Genomic DNA, 21,206 nt, shown 5'->3' with positions numbered 1-21,206 from the left:
AGTTCACCAGAGGGGGACATCACTGAGCTGTTCAATAGCACAGGTACTCTGAGCCGAGGGGGGACACATGGCCAGCTCCCTGGTCTGCACTCCTCCCTTGGCCCAGCTGGGTGCTCGTAGGGCAGGGGACCCAAAATGGTCAGTTGAGAGTGTCTTTTTTCTTCTACAATACAGCTTAGTTACAGTCTTAGGCAGGAAACATCCAGACAGCTCATCAATCTAAGGTTTATGATTACCAAAGTAACCTTTAAGTACAAAGCTAAGAGTGAACAATAGATAGAGATCAAGTACATAGTAACTATTTCCCCTAATTATGGACCCTACCCCAAGCTGTTAGGTCAGTATGTTCCAAGCCCAGCACCAATGGCACTCAAGCAAGGCTTCCCTGGTAGCTCTCATCCAGTAGTCCCTGTCCCTGGTTAGAGCGCTACCGCCGGGTGGGCTTCACACACGTCCCTCCACTCCTACACCACCCCACCAGCCTTACTCTCCTCAAGGTGCCAAGTCCAGGGCCAGGGGTCTCCTGGCTGCTCCTGTCTCCCAGGGGTCCGCTCACAGCTTCCTCCACACCCAGAGGGAGGCTGCTCTGACCCAAATCCCCAGAGACCCACTGGGCTTCTTTCACCCACCCTGAATTCTCCTGGTTCTACCTTCAAAGAGCTCCAGCACTGGAGAGTTACCTCCCTCAGCGTCCCGACCTCCCTTCCCTGCCCTCACCTACCTTAGCTCAGCAATGGGGTAATTTCAAGTCAGCTTCCACCATTTCGCCTCGCCAAGCCCCTGAGAAAGCCACGTTCCTACCTTGTCTGGAAAGGTCTACCACCTGCTCTCCCCACCCCTCCTACCTTGGGCTCCCCAACCCCTACTGGAAGCTAGCACCCCAAAGGGCAGAACCTAAACAAAACACACCAGGTAGGGTTCTCGGTTACTTCCACAGCGGTTTATTTTGGTCTCTACCTCAGAAGCAGCTGTCCCGTTGGCAGTCCCAGCCCACCCAACCTGGACAGCACCTTGGGTCAGAAACATCACTGCAGGCGACTGAGCAGGGCCTAGAGGTACCCATAGGTCCAGGCCAATCAGTGAGGAGGTGGTGGGCTGGTGTTGTGTGGTGAACATGGGGGAGCCCAGGCAGGCGCTTCTGCCTGGCACAGGGGCAGCTTGCCTCAATCACCTGCATACCCCACTCCTGCCATCAGGGGTGCATGCCATGGGCACCTCCATACTTCCTCTCCCCCGCAGGCACTGTCCTGGGGTCACCCAACTAAGACAGGACAGGTTCTGCATGAGATGCACTTTAATGGTTGCCCTGCTCACTGCAGGGCCAGCTGGTTCCAGCGCCGCCCACCCTGGTCTAGTCGCAGGAGCCGTCTTTCCAGCCATCGCGCCAGCGCTCGTCCACCTGCGAGCAGTTGAAGGCTGGCTTGCCCAGCTTGTGGTTCACTTCATTGTGCAGGCGGCACAGCCACTGTGAGAAGTGTGCCCTTGTGCGTGTGTCTGGCTGGTTCCGGTATATCCTGGGGGCAGAGGGCATTGAGAATTGGGAGGCAGCTGACCCCACCCTCAGCCAACTTCCAGTCTGCTCCTGGGGAGACTAAGCCAGGAGTGGCCCCTAAAGGAGGGACAGCACATTCCTGGGGCAGGCCTGACCCTCAGAGCCCTGGGCCTTGGTGAGCTCCCAGCCTGCTCAAAAACCTTCCCAGGACCTGAGATCAGAACTAGATGATACCCACATATCACTGCTGACTGCCCTAAAAGGGATCACAATAGAAGGTTCTAGATAAGAGTGGGAGAAAAGGGTAGAACGAAACTCAACATCATAAAGCAGAGCATGCTCACTGGTCTGACAGAGACTGGTGGAACCCAAGACTATGGCCCTTAAATACCTTTCAAGCTCAGGACTGAGCCACTCCCTTCTGACTTAAATTTTAGCCAAACAATGTTGTTTTCATTAAGTGCTGTGGAGTTGGTTCTGACTCATAGACCAAGGAGTGGCTGGTGAATTTGAACGGCCAACCTTATGGTTCAAACTGACCTTTCTGTCCAGTGCTTTATCCCACAGCACCACACCAGGACTCCAAACAACAGACAAACCTGTAAGGTGAAGGCTACCACCAGGGAGGTTTGCACTCCTCAGAACAATCAATCAGAGGAGATCAAACGCACAGTATTTGACAGGGACAAAGCCCAGAAGGCAGGAAGGAAATGAGGAGGACTAGAAACAGGTGTCACAAGGAAGAAGCAGGCAGGGGTTCTCAGTCAGTCAGGAATCAAAATGTGTATGAACTGACTGGAAAATGGATGAACTCCGTAAACTTCACTCAATCACAATACAAAGGTAAAAAGAATAAAAACCTTGCCCAGGGACAGAAATGTTTCCACTTCTGTGAAATCTCTCCAACAGGTCAGTTCAGAGACAGAAAACAAAATAAAGGGTACCAGAGGCTGCAATGGCAGGGGAGGGGGAGTTAAGGGGTACCGAGTTTCAGTGATTTTTTTGGGGGGGAGAAATTAAAAGTTTTGTATGGTGTACAAACACAATTAATGGTACACTTAAAAAATACTTAATCTTGTCTATAAACCTTGATTCACAAGAAAAGGTTTTTTTAAAAAAAGTTAGAAGATCAAATTTCATGTTATATGTATGAGGGAGATTTTTTTTTAAATTCTGGAAAACTTGAATAAAAAGACTAATTTCCACCAAACGTTTTGAAGTGTATCATTATAATCAAATTCGGAAAACAAAACGAAACACCAAAACCCCACCCAGGGAGCAGGGGCAAATTTGACAAACGCTGTGGGCAAGACATTAAAGGGCAAGACATTAAGGAGGAACCTTTATGAGCTCATAACTGTCAGGAGGCCTCAGCCTCCCTGGCCTCGGGCAGAGAGTGGGAGGGGTGGCAGCCGGCATAACTGAAAAGCCAGGCCCGCTGCTTGGCACGGAGGCCTCGGTTCAGCCAGAGCCTTTGCTGCTCTGCCCCACAGAGGGACTGCAGAGGAGGCGCTGCTAGGACCCTCCGGTACAATGGGAAGCATTGTCCATTGATGGGCAAGATGGCCCTAGAATCCAATCTCCACTCACTGGCCGGGAGTCCTGGCTTCTGGTCACCTTTCCAGCTACGGTAGCTTAGTGGGATTACGTTTTGGGATGTTAACCAAAAGGTCAGCAGGTTGAATCCATCAGGGAAAAAGCGGAAGCTTTCTGCTTCCGTAGAGATCTGCAGCCTAGATAACCCTATTCAGGGTGGCTGTGATTCAGAACTGACTCAAGGGCACAGCACCCTCCCCCCCATGACCTCAGTTTGACCGCCAGCCCCTGGGGGCGCTGCTCACAGGACTCACCTCTTCCTTAAGTCCTCAGCACATTCCTCGCACGGGTAAAACTTAGAAAATAAATGAATGAATTGGGCCATGTCTTGCTGCTGCTCCAGGGTCGGGGCGTCGGGGTAGTAGGCGGCCAAGGTGTGGAGGACAGCCCAACTGTGGCGGCCCAGTTCCTCCCGGTCCTGAGGACAATCCTCCCTAAATGTGCTGCTCTCCTGCTGCGGAAGGAAAAGTTCAGTTCAGGCTCCCCGACCAGGACTTTCCTTTTCCCCAGGCCGCGGCCCAATGTCTCAGGACAGAGTCCGGCAGCGGAGCTGAGCGAGGCAGCGCCAGACCTACTATGGGGTGTTAGTGTGTGTCAAAGTGGAAGGATATAGGAGAGCAACTCGAAAATGGGACCCATCTGACAGCTAGGGGCACCGAAGAACACCTGAGAAGGCGAGAAAGGGCTCAGGCGGGTGACTGGGGCGAACGTGCACCTTCTGCTGTGTCCGCATCCACGTCTTGAAGTCAACACAGGCCCGGCAGGGCCGCCTTGGGGCGGTGTCTTCAGCGACCTGCGGCTCGGGGATCGGTGCCGGAGCTAGCGTCGCGGCGGAGGCAGCAGAAGCTCTGCGGCCCGCGCCCCGACCTCGCGCGTCGGTCTCCTGGTCGTCCAGCACCTCGGAGCGTGCGCCGCCGGGCAGGAAGGAGAAGAAACCCCCGCCGCCAAAGCGCCCGCGCTCCCTGGGCGCCGCCATGTTGCTCGCGCAAGGGCTTCTGGGCCAGCTCGGCCTCCAGAGGGGCCTCCAGGTCGGCATCCATGCCAGAGCGCGCGCTGCCGCCAGAGCGCGACTGCACGCGACGGGAAAGCGCACGACGGGCGCGGGCGCGACGGCCGGGGCCGGGCTGGGGGCGGGCCCGGAGGCGGGACCCGGAGACGGGTCTGGAGCGGTGGCTGTGTCGGAGGCCGCGGCCTGGTTGAGGGTCCGCGCCCTGGTGGGGCCGGCGCCGCGGGAGGGCCGTGCCCTACCCGCTCCCCTCGGCCTGCGTCCACGGCCCGAGCCCGGCTTGCGTCGTGTGGGGCGGTGCTCCCGCTTCCTCCAATAGAAGAGCAGCGTAGTATGGAAGCCACGCCGTGGCCGCGCGCTGGGCTCGGGCTGAGGCGCAGGTGAAGTTCGGGTGGGGGCCCGCGACGCCCCCATCGCTGCGCTCTAACTGTCCCTTGAGCCTGCGGCCGGGCTTTGTGCCGGCCCGCCTAGCAGGGCGTCACTCTCACTGGCCAGCTGTCTATCGCCATGGCAACGGGCACCTGGCAACGCGGGGCGAGGCTGTGATCGCACAGATGCTGGCGCGCGCACGCACTGGCCTTCATCCCCCGCGGTTCCGCCCACTCCCCTCCTCCCCCGGCGCCATGGCAACGCGAGATGGGGTGAGGGGGGCTCAGACAGTCGCACTGGCGGCACGCGTGTCCGCTGCTGCATGCAGTCATTGACCCCAGAAGGCAGGGCCTGCTGGGACTCTATAACCTCATGTAAGAGTTAAACCAGCCTCGGGAGATTACTCAAATACCTGGACTTCCATATGGTCATACATTGATTCCACAAATATCTGTCGGTGTTGGTCTATCTACTATTTCAAGCACCGTTTCAGGTGCGGGGCAGAACATGACTCCATCCCTGACATCCTCAGCTCTCCCAGTCAAGGCAGAAACAAACACGGAGGCATACAAATGCACGTTCACTTACAAACGGTGGATGGGAGCACGTACAGGGTGTGGTAAATCCGGGCTGCAGAGGTCTGAAGACAGGATTCCACTAAGGAGGGCCGTCGTGATGGGAGGGGAGGTCCAGCGTGGGCATGGCCTGTCACGAAAGTCTTCATTGGCCTCTGTGGGAACTAAAGATTTCTTAGTGAGGTGGGTTGTTGTTGTTATGTGCCGTGGAGTCAGTTCCGACTCATAGCCACCCTGTACAGGGTTTCCGAGGCTGGTGTTAGATATAAATGATACATACTGTTTTTTATTTTCAAGTCCCTTTGTCAATGGGGAGAGGGTTTTATGGCGGCAAGGTTGACAGGAGCTGGGGTGGATGGGAGTTATGGAGGGGAAGGAAGTGGGGACCATCCAGGACTGTACTATATGGTCAGGAGGGGGGCTGCAGCCTCGATGCATCCTGGTGAATGGCTGTGAGTGAGCCTTCTTATTTGCCCAGTATCTCTTCCCTCTTCCAGGGAGCAGGCTCTGGGCCCTCAGCATGACCCCCTAGGTGGTGAGTGGGTGCCCAGCTGAGAGCAGACTTCCATTCAGAACATATCAGCAGGTGTTCATCACCTGGGCAGAGACCAGGGCAAGTGGAAGGGCTGCAGAGAGGATCTCTGGCCAGCCAGACACACAAAGGCCCTTTGATGAGCCAGGATAAGTTTCTGGAGGGCTGCTCCAGAGATGGACCTGTCAGGAGGGCCTGGGGAGGGGTGAGCCCGGACACACAGCTGGAGCACCCCCAGTACCAGGCAGAATTACTGTGCTCATCTGTGGGTGGAATGGGGTCCAGAAGTCTCCCTAAGAGGTGGCTACCCAGACAGACCTCTTACCCCATTGCCCAGGTTGGAGTTTGGAATGGTCAATTCTCAGCTTAAAACTGGGATTTCCTTTGGAGGACATTATGACATCACACGTTTAGACATAGTTCCCTGACTAGGCCTGGCTGCCACCGCACTTCTGGCCTGAGTCTCCCCACCATAGCGTCAACTTGGGGTGAGCCTGCGGAAGGCACCCTCATGCACACATTTCACCGTTTCTTCTCCCGTGGCTGTGGGGGCATCATGAGAACTATTCTCTGATGATAAGGCTCTAAAAGTCTCTAGTGCTCGCTGAGGGTGCTCCAGATACAACTGCAGAGAGCCCCACAGGCACAAAGACAGCGCCTACACTGGGCGGACGTGGGACAGAGCATGCTTTGACTGGGTGCCATGTTAATGGGGGTTGGGGGAGGGGAGATTACAGCTCTTCCCTCTACTCTCTCTTCTCCTAGTTAAACTAGAGGGCCCCAGGTGAAATCCCAGCCCCTCTGGCACCCCTTTTGGAAGACATGGAAGTCTCACATACCTCCAAGGCCGGGCAGCCTGGTCTCCTCCCCAGACTTGTGCTCTTGCCCCCAAGTTTCTATGGGTGAAGCACCTCCACAGGTGGGTGGGGGGGACTCCCCGCTGACTCAGTTCTCATCAGGGAATTCCAGCCAGGCTTCAGGGTTGGGAGCACCCCACAGGGAAGAGGTTATGACCAGGGCAAGTGCCAGGCACCGTGTCAGTATGAGCAGTGGCCTTGGTGCAGACCGGGACTTGATTGGGTTTCTGGTAACCCCCAAAGGGGAAGGCACAGTGCTGCTGTCCTTGTCACCTTTCCTTTCAGACGTTCGCCTACTCCATGTGTTCATTCGATGTCAGCCACACATTTGTACGAAGGAGCCATGATGATTTCACAAAACTCCATGTGAATGACCTGGAATGGCCCTAGGTCCCCAAACTGCCTCCAATATATGACCCCATGACCCCCTTGCACAGTTCCACTCGGGGTCTGCTGTCTGGGTGGACCAGATTTCTCCAAGACCCATCTGTCCTTCCTCACTGCAGAAGAGCCTTCAAAAGACCTTCCGGATGGAGGAAGGCCTATTTCGCAGAACCAACTGCATTCTCCCAACATTTCCAGGTCAGGCCAGGGTGGCTAGGACATGGATGTGTGAGTCCAGGGAGGGGTCCCATGGTTGACCGTCATGCTTGCAGATGTGCTGCTGTTGGCGCATGGTGGGCGCGCAGCCCGTGGGCTGGTGTGTCTTGGACTCCTAGAGGCCTATACCCAGGCGCTGCTGATGGTGGCAGACTGCGTGTCCAGAGCCCAGAGCTCACTGGCTTGCTTCAAAACCCTTGGACTTGGAGCCTATGCTGCCACCTGGCAGGTGCCTGACCTACCCAACTTCCAGCCCAAAGGGACAGACTGGAAGGCTGCGGCGATTTGTGAGAAGTGGGCCCACTCCTGTCATCTGTGATGCTCCCAGCCTGGTAATCTTGCCCCCCCATGAGGAGCCTTTGCCTAGCCCTGTGGGCAGCCTTGATATCGGTCGACTGGAGGCTCAGAGTATGCGATGCCCGTAGCCCTACTGCCCTCAGCACATGTGGGGCCAAGCTTTCCATGCACAGAGCCAGGAGGTCCTGGATGGGATGCTGCAACACCCCTCAGGTGGGGCTGGGTGGGACATAGGGCTTACTTTCTGTCCCGGATCCCAGTGGGGTTTGGGGAGCTGAAACCCGCTGTTTCTACATACAGGCTGGTGGCTGGTGGCAAACCAGGGCGGACAGATGGCCTGGTTTCCCGCCCCCTACCTAGAGGAAGGCCAGGGCCAGGAGCAGGAGGGCAGCCTGCTGGGAAGGCGCAGTGGTATGCTCTCCCCACATGCCCACCAATACTGAGGCAGCCCTGGCCGCATGTGTTCCCTGTCCTTGTAACATGGGGAGCCCTTAGCTATAGGGACCTGGGGATTGTTTCAGAGTTAACCAAGGATGACAAATATGACCACCCTTCCCACCCCCAGGGCTGTGGTTCTGTGCTTTGAGTGCCTACAAGGGCTGTCTGTGCCCACGGGGGTGCAAGTAAGTGCTGAAGACGTCAGACCGCGGATGCTGGCTATGCAGGTGCGCAGGCGCAGCTTGGCCGTGGCTAAGCAGGATGAGGCTGTGGCTAAGCAGGATGAGGCTGTGGCTAAGGTATAACCCAACTCCCACCCCCTCACAGGTGCAGTGATAAGAGTGGGCAGTGCCGTCGAGGCCAGCCACACTGGGTGTACTCCTGGACCGGGTTGCCAGCATGGACCATGCCCCACGTTGAATGCGTGAAGCCTAGCTCACCAGAAGCCCCCTAGCTTTACTGAGAAAGAGTGATGGAATTCAACCCCAGATGGTCACACTAATGCTTCGGTGCTGCAGGGGAGGTGCAAGACGAGGTGGTTTTGTCTCCTTTGTCTGAGTAAAATCTGTGTTAATAAACCGTCCTGAGTCAGGTCAGACTGTGCTGAAGAGTGGGCTGGCTGTATGGTGGGTCCTCAGACTGAAGCAGAACAGATTAGAATACACCTTTATTCCCACCTCCGAGGGCTGCAGGGGCAGGGAGCGGGGACAGTTTCATGTTGTGCCACATAAAATCCAAGAAAGTGGCTGCCTGCAACGTCCGGCTGAGCCGCTGAAAGTGGCGTTCTGGGGGCAGACAGAGGGAGTCAGGAGGTACCCAGAGCCCAGCGCCTGCCCACCTGCCTGCCCCAGGCTGCCAACGCACCAGTGTAGGGCAGCAGGGCCTCCAGCGCGGCCCGAGCCCCTTCATAGGCCAGCAGCTCCTCGGGGCTCTCGTGACGCAGCAGTAGAGTGAGCACAGCCTGTGCCTCATGGCAGTGACGCGAGTTCGTGTTCCAGGTGGCACAGAACCGCAGTAGGGCCTCTGCCATGACAGGATGGTCAGCCTCACCCCACTGGCCACCCCCTCACCCTGACCCGCCCGCCTGCTGGATCTCTGACCTTTCTGATCTCGCCGCAGCCCCAGCACCGTGGCTTCCAGCTCCTCACAGGCCTCAGGGTCCCTGCGGATGGCTGGGGAGGAGGGCGGCTGAGTCCCGGGGAAGGGGCTCCCTGAACCCAGACCCCCCTCCCCCACCCCTCTAGCATGGCACTGACCCTGGATAACAGTTAGCACGGTATGGGGCCGGTCCAGGGAAATCGCCAGGCCCAGCGCCCGCAGGTAACGCCTCTCGTGAAGCAGGTTGTCCAGTTCCTGCTGCCTGTGGGGAGGAGGGGGATGGTGAAGGGGGATATGGGCTGCTGCACAGGGCAGGATGGGGGGCACTCACTTGACCAACTGCTCCTCCCGCTTGGCCTGCTCCTCCACCTGCTCCTCCTCTGTCACGTCCTGGGATGACACGGGGGTCAGACTGGCCTCCAGCGTTCCCCATCCGCCCAACCCCATGCCCCCCACCTCACACCTTCCAGAGGATGACACGGGAGTCACTGCCGCCGGTGAGGGCGCGGTCATCCAGCCGGCTGCAGTGCAGGCCCCAGACCTTGTCCTCATGGGCGTCCAGCGTACGCACGCATTCATTGTTCTTGATTGTCCAGAGCTTCAAGAGCCCGTCAGAGCCGCTAGGAGCAGATGGGTAGAGGGCAAGGGGTTAGGGGGCAGTGCAGAGTCTGACCTGCTGGGACAATCCTGCCCAGCCCCAGCCTGCTGACCTGGACAGCAGCTGCGTGCCCCGGCTCACAAAGGTCACCTTTAGCACAGAGGCGTCATGTCCCTCAAACGTCTGTGGGTGGGGAGATGCGGAATGAGGTGCTGTCAATTGGGGGTTGGGCTGGGGGGTGGGGCACAGCTCACCTTGAGGCAGCTAAAATCATGGAGGGCCCAGAGCTTGAGGGTGCCATCGGCCGAGGCGGTAGCCAGCACTTGGTCCATGGGTGAGAACTGCACGCACCAGAGGCCACGCCGGTGGCCCGAGAAGACACCTAGCAGTTGGCACTGTGGCAGGGCCCAGAGCTTGGCTGTGCGGTCCTGGGAGCCCGTGGCCAGCAGCTTGTCATTGGGTGCTATGGCCACACTGTTGATGTCCTGGGGAAGGAGCAGGCCGCTGGTTTACACTTCAGCCCAGGCCCGCTTCACCGTGCTCTGCCCGGCGGGCAGCCCCTACAGTTACCTTGTCGTGGCAGCGCTGGGTAGCCTGGGCCTGCAGGAGAACAGGCTCTCCACTGGGGACGGTGTTCTTAGACAACAGGGCTTCAGGGAGTGGCCACAGCTTCACTGTGCAGTCCTGGCTGCCTGTCACCAGGAATGACTCCTTCAGCCTGTGGTCAGAGCAGGATAGAGACGCTGTCACTCCCACACAGCTGGTTAGGTAGGGTTGCTGTCAGGAAGCCGGTTCTGACTCATAGTGACCCTGAACTGGGTTCTGGGGCTGTAAATCTTGGCAGAAGCAGAACGCTTCATCTCTCTTCAGAGGAAAGCTGGTGTGCTGGAATCGCTGACCCAGTGCTTGTCCCACAGAGCCCCATACCCCCTCTTACTAAGGTGGAGTTGGCAACAAGTCACGCATTTTTCTCATGTCAGTTGCTCACAGCTGAGTGTTTCTGTAGGAGCTTTTTCCCTAGCACTCTTCCGGTCACCTTTGGGACTAAAGTCCCTAGCCCCCACCACCCCAATTACCTCACCCAATGAGCAGGCCCAACAAGGCGCCCCCAGCCCCACATGCAGAGTGGGCCTGCCCTGTCCTGGCCTCTCCTCATGGCCTCCCTTTCCCCCTGACCGCAGCCTCACTACCTAGAGCAGCAGACGGTGCCCACGCTGTGTGCGTGCCCAGAGCCCTGAGCCACACAGGTCACCTGGCCGGCCTTGTTCATCCTCCAGATGCGAACACTCTGGTCCTGGGGAGAGGAGGGAGTGAGGAGACGGCCCTTGCCTTCGTTGCCTACCTGCACATGGCCTGTACCTTCGTGCCTCTCAGGGCGCCTCACCTTAGCACAGCTGACAAAGAGCCACCCCTTCCGGAACACATCCAGCGCCAGGACTATATCTGGGGGGAGGAAGAGGGCTGGTTACAGGCTAGCCCGTCAGCGGAGGGCAGGTCTAGGCACTCTTGGGCAGCCGAGGTGCACCTGTGTGGCCATGGAGGATTTGGCAGTTTGATGTCTGCAGCTCAAACACCTTCAGGCAGGGACTGTTAGAGGCCACAACGACATGGGAGTCTTCGGGGCCCAGAAACCGGACATCCAGCACCTCCTCGCTGTAGCCAGCAAACTGTGGGGACAGGAAGGACACAAGGGGTGTGTGTGGGGAAAGGGTGGCTCTATAGGACCTGGCTGCCCAGGGACAAGCGCTTACCTGCTTGCGCAGCTGCAGGGAGCGGGCCTCGTAGAGCAGCAGGTTGTGGTCTGCGGTGGCACTGAGGAGTAGGCCAGCAGCGGGGGCTAGGACGCAGTGCGTCAGCTGCAGCCCGGGGCCTGGCAGCCTCGGCTGTGTGTACACACACTGTCCAGACGCTGCCTCCCACACTCGCAGCGAACCTGGGTGAGGACAGGGACACTGGGACCTGTAGGCCTTGGGGCCTGCCCCAGCCCCACCGCCCACCTTGCTCCTGAGGCCCAGCCCCTCTCACCCTGGTCACCAGCTGTCAGGAAGTGCAGGCCCGGAGATTTCACGCCCAGTTCGGGTGCCAGCTCCTCTGGTAACAGCAGTGCAGCCTCCACGCTCTGGGGATGAGCCGGCTCAGAGGGTGCTACCAGGACCCCTCTCCCCCACCTCTTTGACCCCAGCAGCCCACCTCAAACACTGGCACCGTCCGCGTAGTCTGGCGGCTCCGAAGGTCCCAGATGATGCAGATCTTGTCGCGGCCGGAGCTGGGAGGGAAAAGAGCTGCCTCAGATCAGGAGCCTCGGCCAAGTGCCCTCCTTCTCCCCAAGGCCCGCCGTGGTTTGCCCACTTGCCTGAGCATGGTGTGGCCATCGGGACTGAAGGCCAGTGAGGTGACAGCACTGTAGTGGGCAGTCAGCACAGCGAGGCAGGACCTGTCCTGCAAGGACCACACGCGGATGGCAGCGTCAGCAGCCGAGGAAAAGAGCAGCAAGTGTGCAGGGTCCGGATGGAAGGCCACCAAACTGCAGCAGAGGCAGGCATGTGAGATCTGTGCTGCCCTGGCCCGGTGCCCACCTCTGTCCGCTCCTGGTCACATCACTCACTGGACAACGCCGGGGGAGCCCTTAAAGTGGTGTGTCCCGTAGTGCCGGATGACGTCCCAGACGCGCACGGTCCCATCACAGCCACCTGCAGGCCACATGTGTGAGGGGTGGGGGCTGTTGCCAATACCCTCTGGCCTGTCCACCCAGCTGGGGCCCTACCTGTGGCAAGCAGTGTGGAGGTAGGGTCAAAGGTCATGGTGGCCACAGGGGCGGTGTGCACTGCCTTCCACAGGCGGGTGACACTGCCCTCTCGCCAGGCCCACTGGGCCAGCAGTAGGGCCCGGCTGGCTGTCACCAGCACCTGGGGGAGGTGATGTGCTTGTGGTCAGCTGGGAGAAGGGATTGGCCACCCCTCCCTTGCAGACAGATAGAGTGCTGTACTCCACCCCCAGTCCCAGCACCTGGTCATCAGGGCTGAGGTCAAAGGCAGTGATGTCCTCCTGGTCCTCCTGGGGACAAGAGTGGGCACACAGTGTGGTAAGTAAGGAGACCTTTCCACTCTACTTGCCCCCACCTAACTTTCCCCTCACCTGCTCTAGGCTCCTCAACACAGTCCCCGAGGCCACCTCCAGCACATTGACCCTGGTACCACAGATGCAGAAAAGGTGCTGTCCGGCCTGGTCCAGCTGGGGATGGAGCAGTCTTGGTTGGACAGTGTTCCATACCCCCACCCAGCCCCCTCCCCTCTCCCTGCCCCACCCTCAGCAGTACCTGCACTTTCCCGCCCTTGTAGAAAGGCTCAATCTTCTGCTCGGAGGCGTAGCTGGAGGGAGGATGGGGGAGTGAGGGAACCACCTGGTCCCAAGGCTGGTGCTCATGACCGGATGGAGCCCTGCACCTGAGGACCTGTTCCCCAGGAGAGGGCTGATGGGACTGGGGGCCCCTGGCCACCAAGAGTTAGTGCCCAGCCTGAGCTCTCCACTATCACTTGTTTGAACTCCCTGCAGCTGCCTCCCCCTAGAACTGGGAGATCCACATAGGATCCCACCTAAGTTAAGCGCAGGCTCATCAGCAGCCAGGTGAAGAGTGCAGAGCTGGATGGGCCTTGGGGGCCCTCTGCTGGCTGAGTGAAGCCAAGACTGGTAAGGCAGCCTAGACAAAGCATAGGCACCCCCCTAGGACCTGCCTCCCCAGCTGGGCCCCACTGGGGGGCAAGGTCTCTCCTCTAAATAGCTGTTCCAGGCCTCCACCTGATCCCTCCACCCTGCAGCCATGTCCCTCCGTGCCCTGTTTAAAACCGTCATCTTCTCCCCTTAGGATCCCCCAAGGTCTCTCCCAAAGGGGCCTCTGCTAACCTCTCCGGCTCCCCACTTCCCTCTCACAAGCCACCATGCAGGCCTGGTGCTCAGAGTCCAACACCTTTGATGGCTGCTCCCTGTGTGAGGCCTGAGTCTCTCTTTCCCCAGTTTCTATACTTGGTTAACTTGACTCCCAAGATGAAACCAAGCCCCTACTACTGATAAGACCCCCAAAATAAGATGTACCCCAGAAAGCTTGCCTCAGGTCTGCGCCTGCCCCAAATATCCTGAGTGATTTCAAGTAACAAAAACCTGACAGGTTTCAAAGGCTCTATGTCCCCAACAATCTCCAATTGTAGCTGTGAGCTTAAATCCAATGTAACAAGATGTAGATAAACCTCGAGTGTCAGTTCCCAGAAGAGGCCCAGACAGTCTCGGAAAACAAACACCAGGTGCCAGATTACAGGGACGTGTTGTGTTCCTTCTGTATCCGGATTGCTCCCCTAAAGTTTTAACCTTTTAAGCCGCCCCAACGGACAGACAGCTCAGGGCTGCAAACCTTTGAGAGCTTGCTTTAGCCCGTTTGCAGACGCTGGTCAGCAATAAAGACTCTTCGTGTCCTTCTTGTGTCTCCGGTGAGGTCTCTCCAATCTCGCACTCCGATTCTCAGGTCTAACACTACCGTTACCCAGACTGCTCTTAACATCAACACTGCTCATTCCTAGTGCTTTTTACAACCTACCGTTGGCAATGGAAATGGATTTGCTTAAACATAGTGACATAGTGCTTAAGTGCTGGGCTGCTAACTTAAAGATTAGTGGTTCGAACCCACTGGCCTCTCCGAGGAATGATATGGCAGTTGTTGTTGTTGTTATTAAGTGCCGTCGAGTCGGTTCTGACCCATAGCGGCCCTGTACAGGGTTTCCCAGGGTGTAAATCTTTACGGGAGTAGAAAGCCTCATCTTTCTCCTGCGGTGCAGCTGGTAGTTTCGAACCGCTGACCTTAAGGTTCGCAGCCCAATTCGATATGGCAGTAGGCTTCGGTAAAGCTTACAAGCAGCCGTAGGAACCCTATGGGGGCAGAGCTACCCTGTCCTGTCGGGTCTCTAGCTGCAGCAGTGACGCCACCGCAATGGGTTTGGGTTTGCGGCTACCCCATCGGACAGCGCTTCACAAGGCGAAAATTCAAGACTGAGCCGCCCCGGCACTAGGCACTGGCCACATGTTCTAGCTCAGGAGTCCTGCCCCTTGGGAAAGAAGGCGCACGGTGGAAGCTCTCAGGATGCCCGAGTGGGGAACCCCATTCCCGCCCAGGACCAGCTCCGACGGGGGCTCAGGCCATCGCGCCCCCTTCTTCCGGGACTCTCGGCGCTGCTCCACGCCCCCAAACAGGATTCCCATTCCACCGCCAGTAGCGGATCCGGCCAGATTCCCGTCCCCCCCCCCAACACCTTGTATTACCGCGGCAGTCCCGCATCAGGCGTACACAGCCCGCACCCATCCCCAACCACCGGACGTCCATTTCGCAGCGGGCGCTGCTCCACGCATCCCTTCAACCCCATCCCGCCTGGGAACCTGGTTCCCATCCCGAGCGTCGCCCGCGACCCCTGGCTCACTTGGCCTTGAAGCGGCTCACTCCGGCCGCGGCCTCCGCCATATCTCCGGTCCACCTAGGAGCCTCTAGAGACGCCGCCTCAGCAGCCGCGTGAAGAACCTGAGCCTTACTCCGTGCTCCCGGCGCTCGGCGATGGCGTCATCACCCGCGACCGCGTCATTGGCACTGTGCGTGCCGCGCCATCTTTGATGTGGGCGGTAGCTGCACCATCGTAAAGGGTTCTGCGGGAAGGCGTTTCTGGTTTGCAGAGTGCGGATGTGACCCTCTAGGGATCTTACCTCTTAATGGAAATAACTATTCGTAATAATTCTGGTGTGGTGCTGTACAATAAACACTGGACTGCTAACCATAAGGTTGGCGGTTCAAACTCACCAGTCGCTCCATGGAAACCCTATATATAGGGCGGCTATGAATCATAGCCGACTCTTGATTTCTAAAGTAACCTCCAAATTTCTGCCTCCTCTGCATTCTGGAATATGGGGCTCTGGTAGCGTAGGGTTAATGAATCGGGCTGCGAACTGCAACGTCAGCAGTTCGAAACTACCAGCTGTTCCCCAAGAGAACGATGAGGCATTCTGCTCCCCTAAAGATTTACAGCCTCGGAAACCCTGTACAGGGTCGCTATGGGTCGGAACCGACTCCACGGCACATCATCACAGCAGGAGGAAGTGTTGCGAAACAGGCTGAAGAACTGCACCCCTCCTAAATAGCAGGGTCAGTGGTGTGACTGCAGGGGTGGTTACGAGTCAGGCTGCTAATCTCACCGTCAGCAGCTGGAAATTAGCAGCCGTTCTGCGGGAGAAAGATGAGGCTTTCTGCTCCTGTAAAGACTTACAGCCTCGGCAACTCTGTACAGGGTCGCTGAGACAGAACCAACTCCATGGCACATAATCACCACCACCAACCCAGGAAGGAGGCTGGGAAATGAGACAGGAATAGGAGGGGAAGTCCTCCAGGCCAGGGAACAGCCAGTGCAAATACCCGGGTGAGAAAGAACCTAAAGAAGGTGTCAAAGCACTTCTGAGGGATGAAGAGAGGAGACTGGAGAGGTAGGCAGGGCCAGCGAACAGAGGTGCCAGGGGGCAGGCCTGGGTTTCACCTTTATTTCTCTATGTACAAGGTAGTACTTTAGCCCTGGGAACCCCACAGCCCAGCTCCACTGCTGCTTTCTGGGCCGGCCTCAGATGCCTCCTCCCTGTCAGGGGCACCCAAGAGCAGGGAGTTGTCATCTTCCAGGAAGTCAGCGAGCTTGGCCAGCTGCCTGCGGATGGAGGTGGTGGAGCGCTGCACCCGGCGCACTCGCCGTAGCAGGTGAGACAGCAGGGCCTGGCTGCGTTCCGTTCCTGGCGACGTTTCCAGGCCTCACGCAGTTCCCGGTAGCAGTTGTGATTGGCCCGCTCTTCTAGGCCCAGGGTAGCCCCGCAGCCCAGGGGACAGCGCTGTTGGTCACTGTGCTGACAAATCTGCCCATGATCTGCCAGGGAGCCGCGTGGCACCCGCACTGAGCAGCCCTCGTTGGGGCAGGTTATCAGTTCAAATGGGCATGCGTCCTGATGCACCTTCCGATGGGCCAGGGGGCAAATCACCAAACAGCCAGCCTCTGAGTTCTTGCACTGGGAAAGAGAAGGGTGCCTTGTGAGCAAAGCCTGGGGGGGCGGGGGTGGGGGACAGTGTCACCTAGACCTTCTCCACCCAATCCTACATTTCAGAGCAGGAACCAGAGAATTCAGGTCAGACCAAGCTCATTTGACTTTAGGGCTGGTGGGAAGAGTGGACCATTGCTTGGAAGTGGGCAAGGTCTGAGTCTTGAACAGGGAGGTACATGGCCATGTTGGTCTGGCATACTAGGATTGTCTTTAATCCTGCAAGTTAACCCTTCCACTTCCCCATCTGTAAAATTTGGGAGCAAACAGTAACTGCTGGCTGGCACTTTATCCTCTAAGTGGCAGAGCCTAGATTCACACTCAGCCCGGTCTGATGATTCCCCCCGGGGCTTGAGAGAACTCCCTGGGTTTTCCTGGAAGGTGAGTTCTCCCTCCTGTCTCCCGCCACCCCTTTCTAAACTGGAAAGGGCTGTGATAACTACCCTGACTTCCAGGAGTCCAATGGTTTTCTGGAGCTTATTCACAGGGGCCATCCTTTTCCGTTTCACCTCTTTCCTACAATAGGGACAGGTCTTCTGTCTGGAAGAGTGAGAGTAGAGTGGGGGGAGTGGCAGCCATATGCCTCCCCTGGCTATGTCCTCACTGGATGAACCCTCTCCTCTCCAGCCTCGGCTCAAAGGAGGCAGGAAGGGACCACTCAAGGGAGCTTTGAGGGTGGGGTGGCCTGAGGATCAGCACTGGACTGCAAACCCCAAGGTCAGCAGTTCAAACCACCAGCTGCTCCTTGAAAACTCTACAGAGTTGCTGAGTGGGAACTGACTCGACTGCACTTAACAAGCAGACACCACGTAGGGCTCCCCAGCATCTTCACGTTGGCCTTGGTGGGCAAGTCTAAGGCATTGTGACCCAAGGCTTGGGAGACCTTCCCCTGTCCTGGTACACTAGGCCCACCTGGTCAGCCATTGGAGAATGCACTTCTTGCAGAAAACGTGGCCGCATGGCAACCGCATGGGTCTCTTGAGCACCCCATGGCAGACGGAGCACAACAAGTTGCAGTTGGGAGGGCTGGCAAAGAGGTTGAGATCATACCCTCCACTCTGTAAAAGCCAGGTCATTGTCAGGGTAGGACCCAGGATCTGTTTCCCCACCTCCAGGTACCTGGAGAGACTGCTTTTCATGAGGACCTGGAGTGGAGGGGCTGGGTTAACACCTGCGTTATTCCAGACTCCGCAAGCCCACCAGCTTCAGCTGAGAGAAGCTAACTTCAGTCTGGAGGGGACATTGCAGTGGAAACCTACTCCACATGGGGGGGGGGGGGCCCACAACTCTGACCTCCAGTTTCTTAGCAGTCTGGTCCAGCCCTGGGCAGGTGTCCAGAAATGAATACCCATCTGAGGGCAGGCAGTAAGAAATGTCTGGACTCACCATGATCTCTGTGGGGACAGCAGCTTCACTGACCCCAGGGCACAGGGAAGCCTGCAGTTCACAGTGGGAGGGGTCCACATCACAGTGGCATTGTCCTGCTCAGGCCAATCAGCTCTGGAGGCTACAGGGTCCACCTGGCCCTTGGCCTACACATCCCTAAGCAGCAGAGGGCTCATCCTCTCTCAGAGCTGTTTAGACTTCCACAGGGATCCCAGTCTTGTGTGCTAGGTTTCAGGACCCAGAGATGAAATTGGAAAAATCCAGTGAAACAGTAGGGAGTGGTTCCTGGAAATACTGAGAAGACATTCAAGGCCAGCCTGTTCCCATAAGGGAGGAAACGAACAGGAAACTGGGTTCTGAGTATTTAGTTTCACTTAGATTTAGCCTGACAAACCCTAAAGGACCCTATCCTACAGCGACAGGGGAACAAAGCCAGGATTTGAGCGGAGAACCTCACACTCCAGTTCTTGCTAAAGGTGTGCTGGCCCGAACCAAATCACTTCAGGCCAATGCAGCCTCTCCGAGTTATGGAGAACCGAGGGACACGTCGGGGGAAACGGGCAGATCAGGGTTCCACACCCTTGTCCATATTCAGGGGGTGCCACCCGTGGACCCTGAGACGCAACTAATCCACCGAGGAGTCTGCCACCTACTGGACCTCCATAGTCTCATGTGGAACCAGCATCAACAGGCGCGCCGCTGACAGACAAACGCGAGTTCATCAGACAATCGGCTTTATTTGAGGGGGGGGGGAGCCGCCCTTCCCGCCCCCCGTGGTCCCGGCGGCGGCGTCGTGCGCAGACTCCACCAGCAGTGCCCTGCGGAGAGAAAGGAGGCTCAGAGGCTGGGCCGGCCGGGCAGGCGGGCGGTAAGCACAGCGGGCCGTGTCGGGGACTGGGTTTCGGGCGCCCACACTGAGGCAGTGGGCGGCGAGCTAAGACCCCTGGTGGCTCTGGGCGCCGTATCTCACTTATGGCCACGGGCGAGGCCGCAAGCGATTTTCAGCCAGCGCCGGACCCCCGCCCAAGGACCCGCGCGCGACTCGGCACCGCACGATGCGAGGGGCGCAGACCTACCCAATAGGGACCACAACCAGAGAAACACGCCGGAAAGGGAGGAGGACGACGGGCGTACCTTTATAGCGGCGCTGACGCGTCACGCACGTGCCAGACCCCGCCTGGACCTTCGGCACGTACAGCGTGTAGGACGGAGTGTCTCGGAACCAATCACAGAGTACGCCGAGGCTCCAGGTTTGCTCAGGCTAGGGGCGGGCAGTCTAGATCTCGCGACAGCTGGTGAGATATAAAAGCATCCTCCCGCGTACAGTCGTTCTTCTTCTCCGAGAAAACACGTGAGTGTTATTTGGAATGGCGGCAGCGCGCGGCCTGGGAAGCAGAAATCCGCGGCCATCGGGCTGGGCAGGAACCTGTGGGCTACTGTCCAGGCCTGGTTTCGCTCGCGGGAGGCCGCGGATATGAGGCTTCACTGACTGGTTCTTGTCGCTTTCTTTAGCAAATGGCGGATGACGCCGGTGCAGCGGGAGGGCCCGGAGGCCCCGGGGGTCCGGGGGCGGGAGCCCGCGGTGGCTTCCGCGGAGGCTTCGGCAGTGGTCTGCGGGGCCGGGGTCGCGGCCGTGGTAGGGGCCGTGGCCGAGGCCGCGGTGCTCGCGGAGGCAAAGCCGAGGACAAGGAGGTAGGTTCCGGGGTGCTCGTGGGGCCCGTGGGCGCTGCCGGCCATCAGGGGCTCCACTCATCCGCCCGTTCCTCTTTCAGTGGCTCCCTGTCACCAAGCTGGGTCGTCTGGTCAAGGACATGAAGATCAAGTCCCTGGAGGAGATTTACCTTTTCTCCCTGCCAATCAAGGTACTTATGGGGCTCACTTGGTTTTTGTCTTCGCCATTTTCCGGCCATTGATTGAGGGACCCACGATTCTGGTTTTTGAGGGGCGTGTGTGTCACCTGTGTGAAATCTGGTGTCTGACACCGTGAAGCATTAAACAGCACTGTGGTCGTCTCAGTGATCTGTAGAATAGTACACTTGCCCAATAGGGTCTCTTAAGATACATCTTGATCCCTTAGTTTACAGTGGTTTTAATCTATAAGGTAATCACAGGTAGATTTTAGGACCCCTAGCTTAGTCCACTGCACTGCCAGGGTCCCTTTTTACTGAGTGTCTCGTGTTCTTTCTCTGCAGGAGTCTGAAATCATTGATTTCTTCCTGGGAATGTCCCTCAAGGATGAGGTTTTGAAGATCATGCCTGTGCAGAAACAGACGCGTGCTGGTCAGCGGACTAGGTTCAAGGTACCCTGGCAGCGACCTATGTGCCTAAGGGGCCTCTCCCAGCTCTGCATGGTCATACCTGCTCCAAACAAGTGTGACTTTCGTAATGTGGAGAGAGAGGAAGGCTCTTCTCTGGACCCGGGGTAGGCCTCTCTGTGGCCTCCCTTCCCAGAGTGGGGCAACATTCCCTGGGCCGTGGGGACTGGCAGGCATGGGTCAGCTCAGGCACTGGCCAGCACTCACTTTCCATGTCTTTGCAGGCGTTTGTCGCCATTGGGGACTACAATGGTCACGTTGGCCTAGGCGTCAAGTGTTCCAAGGAGGTGGCCACAGCCATTCGCGGGGCTATCATCTTGGCCAAACTGTCCATCGTCCCCGTGCGGCGAGGCTACTGGGGGAACAAAATCGGCAAACCCCACACAGTTCCTTGCAAGGTATGATTCTGGAAGTGAAAGCAAGGGGGCCTTGGGTGGAGCGTAGACTTTCCAGGGCCCTGACCTTCTGCCCTTACAGGTGACCGGCCGCTGTGGCTCTGTCCTGGTGCGTCTCATCCCTGCGCCCAGAGGCACTGGCATTGTCTCAGCCCCTGTGCCCAAGAAGCTGCTGATGATGGCTGGTATTGATGATTGTTACACCTCGGCAAGGGGCTGCACTGCTACCCTGGGCAACTTTGCCAAGGCCACCTTTGATGCCATCTCCAAGACCTACAGCTATCTCACCCCTGACCTCTGGAAAGAGACTGTGTTCACAAAATCTCCCTACCAGGTACTAGTCTCCCAGTGTGTGTGTATGGAGGGGGGTGGGCAAAGGGCTCTGTGTTCTGCAGCTGAACCCTTGTTCGTCTTTCCAGGAGTTCACTGATCACCTTGTGAAGACCCACACCAGAGTCTCTGTGCAGAGGACCCAGGCTCCAGCCGTGGCAACCACATAATAAGAGGCTTTGATAAAAAAGAAATAAAAGTGAATTCAGCCTGTTGGTGTC

The 21,206-nt window shown here is 57.8% G+C and overlaps 4 protein-coding genes and 1 pseudogene across 4 annotated transcripts; 2 read left to right on the top strand and 3 right to left on the bottom strand.

The window, feature by feature from the left end:
* Window positions 1–1,351: 1,351 nt before the first annotated feature.
* On the bottom strand, window positions 1,352–4,064 carry GFER (growth factor, augmenter of liver regeneration). Its single transcript, XM_006873867.1, has 3 exons — window positions 3,804–4,064; window positions 3,343–3,539; window positions 1,352–1,514 (listed from the first exon to the last, which is right to left on the bottom strand). Exons 1-3 carry the CDS (start codon window positions 4,062–4,064, stop codon window positions 1,352–1,354), a joined length of 621 nt encoding a protein of 206 aa, XP_006873929.1.
* LOC102841680 lies at window positions 4,063–8,067 on the top strand (annotated as a pseudogene).
* A 174-nt stretch (window positions 8,068–8,241) lies between these two features.
* Window positions 8,242–14,961, bottom strand: TBL3 (transducin (beta)-like 3). Its single transcript, XM_006873953.1, has 23 exons — window positions 14,918–14,961; window positions 12,775–12,826; window positions 12,594–12,689; window positions 12,465–12,512; window positions 12,223–12,364; window positions 12,064–12,148; window positions 11,812–11,982; window positions 11,649–11,724; window positions 11,484–11,577; window positions 11,210–11,391; window positions 10,984–11,125; window positions 10,843–10,901; window positions 10,649–10,752; window positions 10,029–10,176; window positions 9,713–9,943; window positions 9,571–9,641; window positions 9,324–9,480; window positions 9,192–9,250; window positions 9,019–9,122; window positions 8,863–8,934; window positions 8,627–8,785; window positions 8,440–8,547; window positions 8,242–8,327 (listed from the first exon to the last, which is right to left on the bottom strand). The coding sequence occupies exons 1-23, from the start codon at window positions 14,956–14,958 to the stop codon at window positions 8,242–8,244; spliced, it is 2,487 nt and encodes an 828-aa protein (XP_006874015.1). The 5' UTR covers window positions 14,959–14,961.
* Window positions 14,962–14,981: 20 nt separating this feature from the next.
* On the bottom strand, window positions 14,982–19,355 carry RNF151 (ring finger protein 151). Its single transcript, XM_006873952.1, is given in 9 exon segments — window positions 14,982–15,153; window positions 16,064–16,257; window positions 16,260–16,529; window positions 17,003–17,099; window positions 17,472–17,704; window positions 17,946–17,996; window positions 18,673–18,859; window positions 18,916–19,017; window positions 19,270–19,355. Coding segments are annotated over 9 exon segments (1,392 nt in total).
* A 102-nt stretch (window positions 19,356–19,457) lies between these two features.
* Window positions 19,458–21,200, top strand: RPS2 (ribosomal protein S2). Its single transcript, XM_006873865.1, has 6 exons — window positions 19,458–19,637; window positions 19,718–19,807; window positions 20,138–20,245; window positions 20,485–20,658; window positions 20,738–20,989; window positions 21,075–21,200. The coding sequence occupies exons 1-6, from the start codon at window positions 19,461–19,463 to the stop codon at window positions 21,153–21,155; spliced, it is 882 nt and encodes a 293-aa protein (XP_006873927.1). The 5' UTR covers window positions 19,458–19,460; the 3' UTR covers window positions 21,156–21,200.
* Window positions 21,201–21,206: the final 6 nt, after the last annotated feature.

The sequence above is a fragment of the Chrysochloris asiatica genome, unplaced genomic scaffold, assembly GCF_000296735.1.
Source record: "Chrysochloris asiatica unplaced genomic scaffold, ChrAsi1.0 scaffold00257, whole genome shotgun sequence".
Classification (NCBI taxonomy): Eukaryota; Metazoa; Chordata; class Mammalia; order Afrosoricida; family Chrysochloridae; genus Chrysochloris; species Chrysochloris asiatica.
Note: the sequence above shows the minus strand (reverse complement) of the source record. Positions and strands in the feature narration are given on the sequence as shown.

Excerpts from the sequence above, each read along its gene's own strand:
- RPS2 (XM_006873865.1), top strand. The coding sequence starts at position 19,461 with ATGGCGGATGACGCCGGTGCAGCGGGAGGGCCCGGAGGCCCCGGGGGT. Across the intron at positions 19,808-20,137 it reads TTTTCTCCCTGCCAATCAAG|GAGTCTGAAATCATTGATTT; the intron begins GTACTTATGGGG and ends CTTTCTCTGCAG. Across the intron at positions 20,659-20,737 it reads CCCACACAGTTCCTTGCAAG|GTGACCGGCCGCTGTGGCTC; the intron begins GTATGATTCTGG and ends CTGCCCTTACAG.
- TBL3 (XM_006873953.1), bottom strand. The coding sequence starts at position 14,958 with ATGGCGGAGGCCGCGGCCGGAGTGAGCCGCTTCAAGGCCAA. Across the intron at positions 12,149-12,222 it reads CTCCACACTGCTTGCCACAG|GTGGCTGTGATGGGACCGTG; the intron begins GTAGGGCCCCAG and ends TGTGGCCTGCAG. Across the intron at positions 9,642-9,712 it reads ATGATTTTAGCTGCCTCAAG|ACGTTTGAGGGACATGACGC; the intron begins GTGAGCTGTGCC and ends CCCCACCCACAG.
- GFER (XM_006873867.1), bottom strand. The coding sequence starts at position 4,064 with ATGGCGGCGCCCAGGGAGCGCGGGCGCTTTGGCGGCGGGGGTTTCTTC. Across the intron at positions 3,540-3,803 it reads GGATGCGGACACAGCAGAAG|GAGAGCAGCACATTTAGGGA; the intron begins GTGCACGTTCGC and ends CTTCCGCAGCAG. Across the intron at positions 1,515-3,342 it reads GCTGAGGACTTAAGGAAGAG|GATATACCGGAACCAGCCAG; the intron begins GTGAGTCCTGTG and ends CTCTGCCCCCAG.